Genomic DNA, 16,284 nt, shown 5'->3' with positions numbered 1-16,284 from the left:
GTTACCCCATTATCTTTAATGGGGGACTTTTACAGTCTAGCAGGCATTTGACATTAGTCTTATAGAGTGTGGCTGCTTGAAGCAAAAATCTTCAAACCACTGCACTGTTTTGACTTCTTGTCCATAGGAAAGGCAAAGGGTGTTCAGTTTGGAGGATGAAGCTTGAACCATCAGGTTATCTGGCGACTGGTGTGAAGCCAAGAATTTCGAGTCTCCCGAAGCAGGTCTAAGATGTCTAGCAATTTGTCTTTGGACTCCTGCACCTGCAAAGAGATTTTCCTAGGTGGCCATGATAGGTTCCAGAGGAACCTCACTAAAGTAGGAGAAGAGCTTGGCTAATTATTTTACTTTGGTTCCTCGAAGGACAAAATCAGAGTCAGAGCTTTTGCAGCTTTACACACCACTAGGGTAAAGAAGAATACTTCCTCTATTACGGCCCAAGAGGGGTAAGACGTTCCCTTCTGGAGCGGTATCCAGGCCAATGGCATTTTGTCAGTCAAGATAAAGGCCAGCATCGGAGTAAGGTGGATAAAGCAGATTGTCGCCTCAGAATAATCATCTTCTGTGCAATCATACTCCTCACTAAGCACATATATGGTGTTGGAGAATTAGGAAAATAACTTGTCCATCAGTGCAAATTTCTGGGCCCTAGGATGAGATTGTTTCTGAAAGCAAGTTCTGACCTTTTCTTGTGCCATCTGGATAATTTCAGCTGGCTTAGAAGGCAGCACTGGTAGTGACTTGGCTCTGAGACCAGCTCTGGAAGCCCTTCCCCACTCATGACGGAACCACTCCGTCATGAGCCACGGTCGCCGTGTGCTCATGACAGAGTGGTTCCGTCATGCTGCGGCCGTTGGCGGCCGCGCCGCCCACGCGGCGCTAATTCCCCGCCTGTGCGGGCGATTTGCGCTGTGGGCGGAGTCATGACGGAACCACTCCGTCATGAGCACAGCTCAACCGTGGCTCATGACGGAGTGGCTCCGTCATGAGCACCGCGCCACCGCGCTGCCCCCAACCCCCCCCCCAGCGCTGCGGTGGAATTCCCGCCGCAGCGAAAGGGTTAAAAATGGCACAGGGTCGACAAGGGATGGGACCACAGTCCATGACTTCTTACGTGCTAAAGCTAAAGCCAGAGCAAGTGCAGATTCAGGAGTTAAGGCTGGAGCAACCAGAGTCTCACAGCCCAAAGCAGCGGGTTTGTCCTTGGGGAATGGCTCTGAGGGTATTGAAACCATACTCCAGCTGTCCAGCATGGCCTGATGGAAGACTGCAACCTGCGGAGGCTCAAAAGATGCAGTTGAAATTCCATCTGAATCCTCTGCAGCTTCAGAATTGGCACCAGTGACATCCCAGGCGGCACTGAGACTCTGAATCTTCTTGGGAATGGGAATGCAAGGAGGAAGAAGATTTCTCCTTCCTATGGGACTTTTTTTTTTAATGAGAAACATTTTCAGGAATTAATTCCCTCACAGAACACGTAGGAGAGGGGTTATGGTTTGGCATGTCCTTCCGGTTCTCGGCCAAGAATAACTTGGTCTCTTGTTGCCTGTTGGCTTTCGGTGTATCAAAGGACACAAATCTCAGGCCTCTGCTTCATTGTCGGATCCAAGACATCAAATGCATTGTCATGAGATTGTGATAAAGACATCCGCTTGTAGCAGTTACAACAGGGCTTAAACCGGAAACCTTAGGGAGAGACATCTGACCTAGCTGTTGTTGAAGAGGCGTTGGTGAATATCATATCTTAATTAGTTAACAATCATGCAGTTGAATAAGATATCCATGTCTTGCCACTGGATATTTTCCACTTTGAGAATCATTGTCATCTAATCTGACATTCCACTCCTTCCAACTGCTGTTCCTAGAGGCAGGGGCAATGCAGGCAGAGTAGCATATCATATCCCAGCCTCAACCCAGCACATCACACAGAAGGGGATAGATCGTGATAATGCTGTGCTGGTCTGGTTAAGTCTTCAAGCATAAAGGTTTAATAATAGACAGAAACCTGAAAAAGAATATTTATGAAACATTTACCATACGAGTCACTGTAACGGAACCTATGTTGCTGTGAAAAAGCAGAAATGCTGTCCTGGCCCACAGCAGTGCCACCTATGACAAATCCTTCTTCGCTTCTGGTGTGCTCACATCCGGTGCCCCGGCAATGAAAATCAATACGGATTACCATTTTGTAAAAAATAAATTTTTCAGTAATTCGCAAATTACTCAATGAGGAAATCAGCTTTATCGTATCACAAGAGTCCAGGGGTATGACAGCAAGTGGTCTCTCAATGTAATCTACATGCCTAACCCTAGATATGGAATTCCTTGCCGAATACATGAACCCTCACCCAAGTTTCTTCTGTATAAAAGATATCACTGTGGTGCTCTGCCAGTGGCTGAAATGGTCATGCCGACTTGACATAACAAATTTCACACTTTAGGCATTTAATGCAGAAAATAGCGGGAAAGTAAATATTATTTTCTTCTGATATTCTCAAGTAGTAAAATATCAAATTACTTGATTGAAGAGTAGTCCGGAGTTCTCTTAGAGATCAGGCAATATACACAATATAAGCAGGAGGTATCTTAAATGGATACTATTTAATATGTCTGTCCAAGGATCAGTATCTGAGAACACAGGTGTTATATGCGGTATCTCTTTCTCGTCATAGATGTACCCTTGTCCCAGTTTACCATTTGTTTGTGGCTGGAGTTTCTTCATTGAGAATAAAACTGAGTTTTCATGAGTACTATGCCTTATGGATTTATGAGTGTACCAACTTCACATTGGCGACGATTGGCTCTTTTTATCCATGTGTTCCAGAAGAATCTTCAACACTTGATTGCTGGTTTGTGAGTACATCATTGACATTTTCAAGTTCTGGCTAACCTTGTGACCTACGTGTTTTGGCGAGAACTCTGCTCTGTTGATTGCCATGTTTACTGCTTTGTCCTCCTCTGCTCACCGTGGGAAATTTTATTTTAACCTTTTTGGGTGATTGATATATTTTTATTTCTTCTATGATTGGTGACGTTACGGGCGTGTACTTCAATTGCGCTCAAGACTCTCACTCGAGATTTTCCTCGAGTCTCGAGCACCACACTAGATCTCAACATCGGTTGGCTCGAGCCTCTCTTTGCTCGCATCTTCTATTGCCAGTGTGCTCGAACCTCTCGCCAGCTCATGACAGCTGAGACTCGCATTTCCCTTCACGGGTTTCTGACGATGCGGCCGAGTCACTGATCCACTAGCATAACTGTGCTCATTTACGGACTTACCTGTATTCTGGTTTTGGCTGCCTCCTGGTTCACTTCTTCACTTATCACTGGCACGTTTTCCACCGGATTCTCCTTCCACATCGGCAAGACTGCCTCCAAGCTACTCCAGCCTACTGTTGAAAGCGTGGAAGGACTGGTTTACACATCACAGAAATTGAAAGGAGACTTGAACTACAACTACTTTTCCCTTCGTGGAAATCAAAAAAGGACTGCAAGTATCTTCAATGCACAGGGTCCTTTAAGGAAAAAAATAAAACATTATTGATTTTCACTTAAATTTAATACTGTTTCTTTCTTATCTTTCTCTATTTTTTACTCTTACTTATTTCTCCCTGCTATCTAGCCTTTCCTCTTTTTGTGCTTTTCTCTCTTTTGTTTTATCTTACAGGATTCAGGTATCCCTTCTAATACCGGTGTGGTTCAATTATTTGTACGTTTAGACACTATTACAGTTACAACTGCTATTTAGTGTGTCACTATACAACATATTTCGCCTCCTCCTTTCTTTCTTTCTTCTCCTGGTAACCCGCCTTTGATATGGTCCAAGTGGAAAAAGGTATTTCTAAACTATGTAAAAACAATTGGGCCAGGATGGTGCTACACCAGTTGTGTGTAAGGGTAGGAATGTGCCGGAGTCTTCATGGTGCTGTGCAGGAGGAGTTGAAAAGACTTGAGAATGAAGGAATCATTGAACCTGTGAAGGCCTCAAAATGGTTGAGAATAAAACATAGTTTTCAAGAGGACTACGCCTTATGGATTTATGAGTGTACCAACTTCACAACAGGTCCCTGGGCATATTTGAACATAAATGAATGTTTATTTCAGACAAGAGGTCGAGCTCTACCCAAAGGGGCGGGCAGAATTAAAATAATATTTCTACTGTGTGACTTATTATTATGCTTGAATCTAGCGTATCTAATGTGGCCCATTTTGCATGACTACTCTGAATAGGAATATGTGCTATAGAGTTCTGACAGGTAATATTAGGTGCTTTCAACGAATGGAAATTTAACTCTCAATTGCTCATTTTGAAGTAATGTTTCTAATGCCTAATGTCTAATCTGCTCCACCCCCCTTGGAGGCAGGCAGGTTTAAAAACAAGACCTATGCCCACATACCGTTAAGAGTGCCCAACAGTCCTGCATGTATCTCAAAGGTGCACACCGCAGGATGGCTTACAGGAATTTACTGTCATCACCTGCCACAATATCAAAGGATAAGAGGTTCTAAGAAGGAAAACTTTGAATTCAACCCTTCGATCTCTGTATATTTTTGTCAGTCTTTGCAATCCCAGGTGGCATGTGTGACCTGCCTTGGATTTTAGCTTATAGTGTACAACACAAACATGTGTTGCATGTATTGCAGTGAAGTAATGCAACTACACCAGAAATGTAACCATTGAGCACTTAAAGGAACTCATCAGTCATATAATGAAAAATCCATAACCACAGCCAATTTTCCTTTTCTTTATTAGTACACATTTTCAAAAACAAAGTAGGTACCTGAATTGATGGCACTCCTTGCATCTGCATAAAGCGAGTGCCCAAATGTAAACACGCATTCGCGCGTGCCATTCGCACGCCCAACCACACAGTAGCTGGAGGACCTAACTTTGTAAAAAGAAGCAGGGGCCAGATGGGGGGCTTACTGGAATCACATTAATGTGGCTGCCGGTGTTTTCATCATTTTGAACATTAGACAAGGGGGTGGAAAGGGAATACAGATTACAATAATGGCACAAGTAAATGCTCATGCGTAAAATAAAGTTATTTTTTTCAGCTATTGAAAAACTAAGGCCCATGAAAACTTAAGAAAGGCCTTCAAATCTTCGAATTGGGCAAAAAAAATTAAAATACTGCAAAATATCTGTCCTTCGATGTAGAAAATAAACTACTGAAGACAGAACTGTGATGGTATACCAACAGTGGGTAGCACAATCAAGGGACTTCACAGTGGCACTGGCCACTCATTTGCAGCAGGATACTCCTGTAGGGAGTAAGAAAGGGGCAAGAAGACAACAATGAATAAAAAAAACCATAAAACTCATAGTCAATTTGTTTGGTTTCTGGGTCTGCTCAGCAACATTCATGAAAACGGATACAGCTTTTCAAGTCACAATCGGATTTTGACAACACTAGAACAATCGCGATCAAAGGTGCAAGCTTTATTTTTTAAAGGCTGTTCCCTTTGACCAGATTTCAACTTGCCACAAAAAAGAAAACACAATAAATATTATTAAATTAAAAAGGTCCATACAAAAATAAGATACTATAAATAAAAAGCTGGCTTGATGAGAAATGACCAGCCCTTCATCTGGTCGATCGACACCGCTGAAGACAGTTCCATCTTCTCATGAGGCATGACGGATGGACAGTTCGGTTGACATGCCAGGAAAATACTTGAAGGAACTGTAGATGCAAGGCCAAGAGTATTTCAGGCACACAACAGAAGTAATTCCATAGTCCTCAATCCATAAATTCAATGCTGAATGAGTAACCGTATGTGAATTCATATATGCATATGTATATATATATTTATAAATATTTATACTTTATAATTTACCATCACATGCATTTATTGGATAGCACCTATTTTACAATATAATACAGAGGAAGATAAGTTTCCAATGCTACAGTTTCTGAATGATCAGTTAACAAGGGTGCCTGTTTGCATCCTTCTGTAGAGCTTGAGTAGCCCAGATTCAACAAAAGACAACAATTCACCTTTGCATATGGGACGTAGTATTCACGCTAATGGGTAGCTCAGAGTGACTGAGGGAACAGGTACAGCTATGGGCCAATTCCTCGTGTTTCCATGGGTCGAAGGGGTGCGGGGCGTGTCCTTTGAAACCCAAAGGAACTGCTTTGGCAGCAAACAGAAAAACTTAACAAAACGCACAGGCAACACAGGCCAGAGAGGCAACTGACTGCAGCAAGCAGATCAAATGTTCTCACCGGCCCAGCCTTCTTGGAGGCGTGGGAGATGGATTCAATTCATGGGTCTGATGTTAGCGATATGTCTACTGGCCCTGCTCTTGACCACACAGGTAAATATACGTGCAACATTTCCCACAGGTGGCAGTACTTTACAGCCAACTGGAATGTAGGTAAGACATGGTGCCTTTTTCAGAGGTGCACTGTTTTTTCCTTCTGTACTGGCATTATCATAAAATGAGATGGACTATCCCTTCTCTTAATAGACACTGTTGGCAGTGGGTGTGGGGCCAGATTTTATTTTTTTTAAACAGCCTGCTACTGTTTTTATAGTAGTTAGTCAAACCAGCCATTCACACATCTGGATAATGCTAAATTCCAGTTAGTGCCTTAATGCCAAATCATGCCGGTCATCTCTATATTTTTATGGCATTTCCGGGACTGAGGCCACCTCAAAATGTAAATTGTACAACTATAAATAACCAAATAGAGGGCCAGGCTGTTTATCAATTGTTATTTTACCTGCTGCGTAGCTCTCTTCTGCCCTAAAGGCATTTAACAGAATGGAGCAGCCCTAACAACCACAGCGAGTTATAGGGTGCACATGCGGAGTGAACTGAACAGCAGAGATTGAAGGAAGACCACAGAGGGTAGTTTGCCAAAGATGAGCCAAGAAAGCATAAACACCACCTTTACGAGCTGAATACATTCTCAAACAGAAAAACCAGGACTGGACCAACTGCCCTCAAAGATCTCACACTGACACCCACATGTTAAAACACACACTCTCCCTATCTACTATCCTTTGTATCAGAGACCACCACTGAAACACAACATGTTGTGCAAAGAATGCAACTCAGACAGCAAAGGTCATAATCACTATTACACTTCTTTAAGGTCTATTGGATGCAAAAGTAAGGGGAATTAGAACTGCAATTAGGTTTATGTACTTTGGGTGTGCAGCAAGGAACTATAAATATTCTTAATTATGATACAAATACTTACTCGGTATAATAACATATAAAGGGGTGTGTCTGTCCAAGTGGGGGGGTCTCACGTACAAAAAGCTCCGAAGAGTAATAAGAGAACCTTAACCACATAGGAAGAAAACATAAATTCTTCCAAGAATCACACCACTTCTCATAGCCAACAATTTTCTAGTCATCAAAAGGACAACTTCTGAGGCAGTGAGTGGTTTGCAACAAAAAAAAAATACTCATGTCCTGGTTTCCTTTCTTTACAGCGGCCTTCAATAAGTGGCCAGCATTAACATACCAACAAGCAACTGAATTCTGTAAAATTATTATTGGGATGAAAATATTGTGCATTATTTGTACTTTTGGAGAATCACCACGCTATATACTCTTGTACAAAACTGTAGTGATCTGCTTGCTGCTTTCTTTTAGGCAATTCTTGGCCACTGGTTTACAAGTTTTAAAAAAAACAAAAGGTTAGTGTAAGCGTAGTTTCTTTTGATTGTGAAGACCAACACTGATTTTTTTCCAGGAATACAGTATAAAGACACAACATGCTTCAGGGTAGGTGGCTTGAACGCCCCATGGTATATGAATCAGTGCCTGGCTACTATCTGCTGAGTTTACTCGACACTTTAGTCTCCCTTAAGGAGGACTTCCCACGTGTAGCTTTACTACTTGTTGAATGGTGAGGGCTGCCAGTCCCCTTCAAGCCATTTTTGTTCTGTTTGCTGCAATAGTGCTCCTGTTGACAGGACCGTCTAGAGGAAGATGATCCAGAGAAGCTGGGAGGTGATTTGCTCCGTCCAAGATGAGGGGACGAACTCCTCTGGTCATGATGAGGCCGCCCAGCCCGCGATGGAGATGAGCTGGCAGTGCGTGGCAGGGAATTGCTTCTTGGAGAGGCACTGGGGCTGCGTCGCGGGATAACTGGACTTTTGGGTGGTGTTTTGGGGCTGTGAGATCCTGGACTTTTTGACTGGGAAGAGCTCCTAGTCTTTTGAGATCCATTCTGAAGGATTTGAGCAAGGCGAGAGAAAAGATCTGAGTCCGAATTGCCACTTCCCAGAACTTTGTATCTACGTAACCTTAAGAAAAGAAAACATAGTCAATTTTCCCATACAGATACAATGGAGCCAATAACAACATTCATATAGATGCATTTAGGCAAGACATATATTGTTTTAATTAATTAAATGTAGTCCTACAATCTCCTACTAGAATTTGATGTCAAAAAAATTATTTCAGTTTAACAATGAATGCGTATTTAGCCAACATTGTCCTACTCTTATGTGACAGAAACTGATCATGAGCGTAACACTAAAAATAACCTATAAGATGTTGAAATCAACATATTGTGAGCGCTCTCATGCAATAAAAATCTATATTCCCTTTCAAAAGCAATACACAACATACAAAAAAAGTATTTTATGTTAATGCTGCCTTTAATATTAACTATTGGTAATAGTGCATGCTATGTCTATCATCTCAATCAGTCTATAAGGGCATCTGTATACTAAGCGGTTAATACTAAGAAGGCAAGAAAACAAACAAGTGCGGTCATCTTATAATATCTAGAGGTGACCAAACCAGAACACAGAAAAAAAAAAGGAGTGCAACGACAGTGTAAGTCTTCATCACACATCATTAACTATTCATTCTGTGGTCCATGACGAAACTGTTATGGAGATCCAAGAAGAGATGAAACACAGATTGATAATAGTAAGACACAAGCCTAGATACTGTGGTGAACCAGAGACACAAGCAAATGAAGATACAGTTAAAAGGAGGGCTACCTGCAGGATCGCAATACACATAAATGGCAATCTGGTGTGTAAAAGAAGCCTGAAAAAGGAGAGAATATGGAAAGCTGTTTTTTACTACAGCTGTGGGTTGCTAACTCCTTAGAAATTTGCATATTCAAATAATTTGATCGTAAATTCTTGTGGCGATGATATGCTTCTCGCACTGAACTTGCAGGTGAAACGTGCATCAGATAAGTAGCAAAATGCTGAGGGAAGCTCAAGAGAACAGACATAACGTGACAAGATTCTTCGGGGATTTTGCTGAGGATAGAGCTATGTGTGAAGTCTGAGAAGATTATGCGTTAGAAGATGGGTAATCTGGAAGAGGTATCAAGGTTCATGTGTAAAACAGTCAGATGTTTCATACAAATCGACGATGTAGGTTGGAACCATTTTTTTCTTTTCCACCTAAGATTTTCTAGTAGGAAATTCTACCCTAACCTATTATAGACAATCATATGAAAGTTCATCTCTTTAAATCATACCGTTTTAGAAGTTCCTACAACCAAAAATGGTATCTACGAACACAAAAGTCTGCTTATTAATACTGGAAGAAAATAATAACATACTAGACAGAGAACATCTGGTCATAGTCAACAGCTTTCAGGATCACCTGGGAAAGGCTGTCACTGACCTTCCTGACCACCATGGTTATCAAGGGCAAAGGTAAGAAGGGGTATTTTAACTTAAAGCGGCAGCAGAGAGTTCAAACCTCTCCTCATCTGAGAACAGTGCAGATGCTACTTGGCATCTGCCATCCGACTAGTCTTTGCTGGGATGCTCAAGCTTGAAGTTCCACTTGTAAGAGTTCTTTACCTTGACTCTGAGAACCCAACTGTTATTTGTTAATATCTATCAGATGAACAATACGAAGGGTACAATAATGCTCCAGAGCTTAACTACACCTGAAAAATCAACACCATACACAGAAACTGGGTTTTGACCCCCACTCTTTAACAAAAACCATACGACTGACTGATAAAGACATGCATTTTTTCAGCCAAGGAAGTAAAAGGCTGATGGGAGAATAACTGAGCGCCAAAAACCATACAACAATACAATTGTGAGGTTCCTTTGATGAATTTGGGCAGCCTGAAAGAATGTTTCCCCAGACTATCGGGCCACCACATAAACAGTGGGATCCTTCGCTAAGAAGATTCTCAGCTTCTCACGTGTACAATGTTCATGTTGTCTAAAGTGCTGAACAATTCATCATCTATTCACAATCGAAGAAGTGTTTTACTGTAAACTCACTTACAAAAGAAACTACTGCAATAGATCAGTTGGCAGTAACATCACCCAATGGGTGGGCGGGGGAGTGAATGTGAGGATATGATGAGCTGTATATTAATCAGTTTATTCAACATATTCTATAAACCAACTGCATTTCAAAGAAAATCAGTTTAGATATCAGTTTATTCAAAATATTCTATGAACCAACTGCATTCCAAAGAAAATCAGTTTAGATTAAATGATTTATGGAAATGAGAGACATATAACATTCAATTGCCCATTATATATTTGAAAGAGCACTGACTAATGTACTGCTGTTGCGTGATTGTGTATTTATACTGTGTACGGGACAGCTCAATAAAGTGAATAAAGAAACTGATACAAAAGGGAATGTTACCTACTACAATAGTTCTCCTGTCAGGTGTTAATTCATATATGTTGAGCAAATCCCTGTAGCGAGACTGGTCCCAGGAAGCTTTTTTATTAAAAACATTTTTAACCCTAATTTTATTTTAATCAACTCAAAGAATGAAAGGGAAAACTCACATTTAGGAGTCATCAGAAAAATAAGACTCAGTCACTTTACATTTCAGAGTACAGATGCCTACCAAGAAAGAGCATGTTCAGTTTGTTTGTAATTTACCTCTGTGGTACCACCAAGGCCCAAGCGATAAGAGGTAGAAAGGGTCACATATTATCTGGGGATGATACCATCAATGGAGAACTATTGTTACAAGTAAATGTTACTTTCTCCAGCAATGGGATCTCCTCAGGTTACCCATTCCATTCCATTCCATTTTAATTTTAATTGTTTCTAGAGCACAAACATTCACTCTAAGAAGCTTTTTGGCACTGAAGAGGGCTGCTGCAGAGCCACGACTGAGCACCGGGCACAGTGATTAGCAGAATATATAAGTCAATAGGGCTTTACAAAAGACGATATGGTTCTCGATTTGGAGCAGGAAAGTAGGAAGAAAGATCCACAGTTTAGGCCCTAGATAGGAGGCCGGATTGGTTAGTTATTCTCTCTGCATTACCTCTGGGGGATCTATTGAATGCAGTTTTATTTTTTTGGGAAGGTCGATGTCCAAAGCCTCGGTCTCCAGCTACCTGGGTTTATGGCAGTACGGACAAAGAGATTGGAAAGAAACAGCCTGGAAGGGAATGTGGGCTAGTTTGAACAATTTAGTAGTGGCTGATTTGAACTTTTTCTGCACGGCTGCTTTTGATTCCTAGACCGACCATGCCTACACGGGTCATCTGCCACCCATACTGGTTATGTTTTATATGAGGGACATACACATAACAGAAGGACACAGGCTATAAGACTCATTGAGAAATATTTAGAAAATCTTTTCTCAAGGCAGGAATCATCTGGCCGGTAGAAATCGTTACGCGTAAGGCAGGAAACTTTGAAAGCTATTCTTAGTTTCACTGGACACCAGTGGAGAGCAAGCATGGTCTGTGTTACATGATTGCATTTTCTCAACCCAACTGCTCCTCTGACCGTGAAGAACAAGTTACTTACCTTTGGTAACAATATATCTGTAAGAAACATTAGTAGTGATATATTCCTTACCTCAGAATTACCCCCAGGAGTCAGACTGGATCTGGAAAGTTTTCGTCAGCAGTACCCCTGCACGTCAGTAGGCGTCGTTGTGCGGCTCCGCGTGCGTCGTTGGCGTTGGGATGACGTCGCTGGAGCTACTTAGATGCGCCCACGTGGGAAGGCTGATCTGGAAGCCGTAAAAAGGCTGAAATGGCCGAGAGATAGCCCTTGATAGTGCCCAGAGCATAGCCCTGCTGGGCCAAAGAAGGAAGGAATAGAAGGACCATGCCTCAAACTTATTCCACCTGCAGGTGTATACCGTCTTAGTGGGGGGATGCCTGGCTGCCAAGATTACATCACAAACTTCGGGAGGCAGGTCAAAAGACGTCAACTGCCGGCGCTCATCTCCACGTAGGGAGGTGGAGGCTGGACAGTTTCGGGTGTAAGACTATCCCCTGTTGCTGTGACAGAAGATCCTCCCGAATAGGCAGTCAGATCGGGGGATCGATACCCATGCTGAGTAGCTCGGGATACCATACTCTTCGAGCCCAGTCCGGAGCCACAAGAATGACTTGGGCCCGGTCGCGCTTGATCTTCTTCAGCACTCTGGGTAGAAGTGGTATAGGTGGAAAGGCGTATAGTAGACCGCAACTCCACTCGTGACGGAAAGTGTCGCCTAGCGAGTGCCGCCTTGGAAATTCCAACGCGCAGAACTGATGACATTGTGCGTTCTCTTCGGTGTCGAATAGATCTAACCAAGGCCCTCCCCACTGCTGAAAGAGACCTTGCTCCACGTCCGAATTCAGAAGGCATTCGTGATCCATCATGCACCTGCGGCTGTGTTTGTCCGCCCTGGCGTTCAGAGAACCTGCCAGGTGTTAAACCACCAGGAAAATGCCCTGATGTTCCAGAGACAGGGAGCCTCCTAACATAGGGTCCACGACCCCACCACGCCCTGTTTGTTGCAGTACCACATGGCGGTGGTGTGGTCCGTGAACGCCTGCACTACTCTCCCCTTGACAGAAGGAAGGAATGCTTTCAGTGCAAGTCGGATCGCCTGAAGCTCCAGAAGGTTGATACGGAGCCGGGACTCGCCGGAGACCAGAGTCCTCTGATCTCGGCCTCTCCCATGTTGCCGCCCCATCCCAGAAGGGATGCGTCCGTCACCACTGTGTGTTCCGGGTGGGGAAGGGAGAGGGAACTGCCATTGACCCAATCGCGATTCGTGAGCCACCACTGCAATTGTTGTGCAGTGCCCTCCAAGATCTGGACGTGATCGGACAGGTTGCCCTGATGCTGGGCCCACTGGAACTTCAGGTCCCACTGCAGAGCCCGCATATGCCATCTGGCATGATTCACCAACAGGATGCAGGAGGCCATCAGGCCCAGGAGCCGGAGGGTCATCCTGACCGAAACTCGAGATAAAGGCTGAAAGATCGGAATCATAGCCTGAATATCCCGGACTCGCTGCTCGGCAGGATAAACCCGAAACTGCGCCGAATCCAGAACCGCTCCGATAAAGAGGAGCTTCTGAGAGGGAATCAGGTGCGACTTTGGCACGTTGATGGAGAACCCCAGCAAATGCAGGAGGTCGGCCTTAGTCTGGAGGTGGGAGACGACTGCCTGGGGCGAGCCCACCTTCAACAACCAGTCATCGAGGTACGGGAAGACTGGGATCCCCGATCTGCGCAGATGAGCTGCGACCACCGCCATCACTTTCGTGAACACCTGAGGGGCGCTGGTAAGGTCAAAAGGGAGCACGGTGAACTGAAAGTGCTCGTGGCCTACCGTGAACCGCAGGTAATGCCGGTCGGCTGGCAGGACGGGGATGTGGAAATATGCGTCCTGCAAGTTCAACGCTACCATCCAGTCTCCAGGGTCGAGGGCAGACAAGACCTGAACAAGTGTGAGCATCTTGAACTTCTCCTTCCGGAGGAAGCGATTGACGTTCCGAAGGTCTACGATAGGACGCAGACCCTTGTCCTTCTTGGGGACCAGAAAGTAGTGGGAATAACAACCACAACCTACTTCTGGCCCAGGAATGCGCTTGATGGCCCCCTTGGCCAAGAGGGCCGTGACTTCCTGCCGAAGAAGTGCAAGATGGTCACCCGACATGCGGTGGTATTGAGGTGGCATGGCTGGAGGGGAAGTCTCAAAGGGGAGGGAGTAGCCCCTTCGGACAAGTTGCAGCACTCACTTGTCCGAAATGATGTTGCGCCAGTGGGGGAGATGATGGCGAATTCTGCCGCCCACTGGCGTTTGATGGGCCTGAAAAGTCGGACTAGGAAGGCTTTGCAGTGGATGCTGCGGGGTGGAGGTGGACTGACCCGCCCGCTGGCACCCAGAACCACCTCAATGGTTCCCACGTCCGCAGCTGCGATGAGAATGTTGCTGCGTAGGCATGTGGCTCTGGAACAAACGTGTTGGGGCACCCCTTCGTGGCCAAGAAAGGAGCGAAATACAGAAGGCGGAGGAGGGCGAGTGGCCGACAGGCCCAAGCACTTGGCCGTAGCCTGTGAGTCCCTAAAGCGCTCCAACGCACTATCTGCCTTATTGCGAAAAGGCGAATGCCATCAAAGGCATGTCCATCAAGGTGTTCTGGACATCCCCTAAGAAGCCAGTTCTCAGCCAGGTGTGGCGCCGAAGCGCCACAATCGTGGAAATCACCCTGCCCAGCGAGTCGGCGGTATCAAGCCCACAACGAATGGTGAACTTTGCTGTGTCTCTGCCAGCTGCTTTAGCCTGAGAGAGTACTGTCCGTGCCTTCTCCGGACAGTTGGGCAGCACCTGCGCAACCGTATCCCACAGAGAGTGGGAATAACGGCCCAAGAGGCATGTGGTGTTTACCGACAGCAGCCCTAAGCTGGCAGATATAAACAGCTTCTTGCCAAGCTGTTCCAGCTTCTTGGATTCCCTATCCGGAGGTGCGGAAGGGAACGCGCTCTGGGAAGCAGAGGCTTGGACAACCAAGCTCTCGGGAGTGGGGTGTTGGGAGAGAAAGAGGGGGTCACCAGGAGTCGGGCGATGGTGGCAGGTCACGTTCCTGTCCACAGGAGCCCCTGCGTTGAGCCTGGACCAAGTGCCCAAAAAGACGTAAGAAAGTGTGTCATTAAAAGGCAGCAAGGACTCCGAAGAGGTTGCTGTCGGCTGAAGCACTTCTGTCAGGAGGTTAGTCCCGACGCCACCGTAGGAAGTTCGAGGTGGAGGGCCTCGGCTGCCCTACATACTACCACTGCGTAACTGGCTCCCTCCTCCGTAGCCACGGTAGGAGGAGACAGCATGCCAAGGTCAGGTGAGGTGTCAAGACCACTGGCCTCCCCCAAAATCCTCTGCCCAGTCCGGATCATAATCACACTGTTGCGTGAGAGGGTCCTCAGACCCCTCCCAGTCCTCCTCTTCCTCCGAAGTCTGTGAAACAGGCTGAAGATAAGGAGGACAGACATAGGGGAAAAATGGCCCCATCGGCATCGGAAGGCGTCGATTCGGCACCGTGTCCGGGTCAGGGATGAAACTGGGGACGACGTTGTTCCGAGGAGCGGGCCATGTCGGAGGTGGTGCCGGTGGGGTCGACAGCAGTGGAGGTGTTACGAGGTCAACCGGCATCGACCAGGGTCCGATCCCGGATCCCTGGAGGTCCTGCGCCACCGGAGCCGCCGGCGATGGAAGGACAGGACCTCCAGTCGGGCCCAGCAGGCGCACCGGGGGGGCCAGACGGCCCAAAGAGTCGGGCCATGGCAGCAAGAAACTCTTGCACCTGAGCAGGCGTCGCCGACGGACCCGGAAAGGGTCGGTAGGCCGGTGACGACATCGCAGGCTCCGCCGGAGCCGCGGGGGTGGCACCATCCGCACCCTCAGCCGCGTTGGGCGAGGGGAAGTCGAGGAGCGACGATGCTTCTTTGACTTCTTTTTGGAATGCTCAGACTTACCTGACCCGAGTGCGAAGACTTAGATCCAGAAGAACGATGGTGACGGCTCCACGACCGGTCCCTCGACCTCCCACGGGACAGGGATCTTGAGCGGCACGGGGCCGACTGCCGGACTTCCAGCAACTTTCGGGACTGCTCCCGCAAAGTTTTCAGTGCCATGGCAGGTCAGTCGAGGCACAACTTGGAGTCGTGGTCGTGCCAAAGGCAGTAGAGAGACGCGGTGTGGGTCCGTCACCGACATCATGCGGGGACAGTCCCCACAGTTCTTGAAGCAGGGCATCCCTACGACACCAGGAGTCAATCGACTCAAAGAAATTGAGACAAAAGGCTGCGAAAAAACTCAGTCAAAAAATGAGAGGGGGTACTTGCTCTTCCCGGATCTGCACTTGCTGGCGCAGAAGAAAGAACTGACGTCAGCATGCGTGGACGCGTCTAAGTAGCTCCAGCGACATCATACCAGTGCAGACGTCGCCAACGATGCACGGGGAGCTGCACGACGACACTTACCGACACGTTGGAGTACTGCTGACGAAAACTTTCCGGATCCAGTCTGACGCCTGGGGGTAATTCGAAGGTAAGAAATCT

General features: G+C 45.9%; 1 protein-coding gene across 3 annotated transcripts in view; it reads right to left on the bottom strand.

The window, feature by feature from the left end:
• Positions 1-4,731: 4,731 nt before the first annotated feature.
• The window catches only part of TTBK2 (tau tubulin kinase 2), a 536,541-nt gene continuing 524,988 nt past the window's right edge, over positions 4,732-16,284 (bottom strand). For all 3 annotated transcript variants that reach the window (XM_085627231.1, XM_085627232.1, XM_085627233.1), the window contains one exon: positions 4,732-8,274. In XM_085627231.1, the coding sequence (XP_085483357.1) occupies positions 7,797-8,274 (478 nt within the window). In that variant the 3' untranslated portion in view covers positions 4,732-7,796. The remainder of the gene's footprint in view (positions 8,275-16,284) is intronic.

The sequence above is a fragment of the Triturus cristatus genome, chromosome 9 (genome assembly GCF_964204655.1).
Source record: "Triturus cristatus chromosome 9, aTriCri1.1, whole genome shotgun sequence".
Lineage (NCBI taxonomy): Eukaryota > Metazoa > Chordata > Amphibia > Caudata > Salamandridae > Triturus > Triturus cristatus.
The sequence above is the reverse complement of the archived record's forward strand: the minus strand, read 5'-3'. Positions and strand labels throughout refer to the sequence as shown.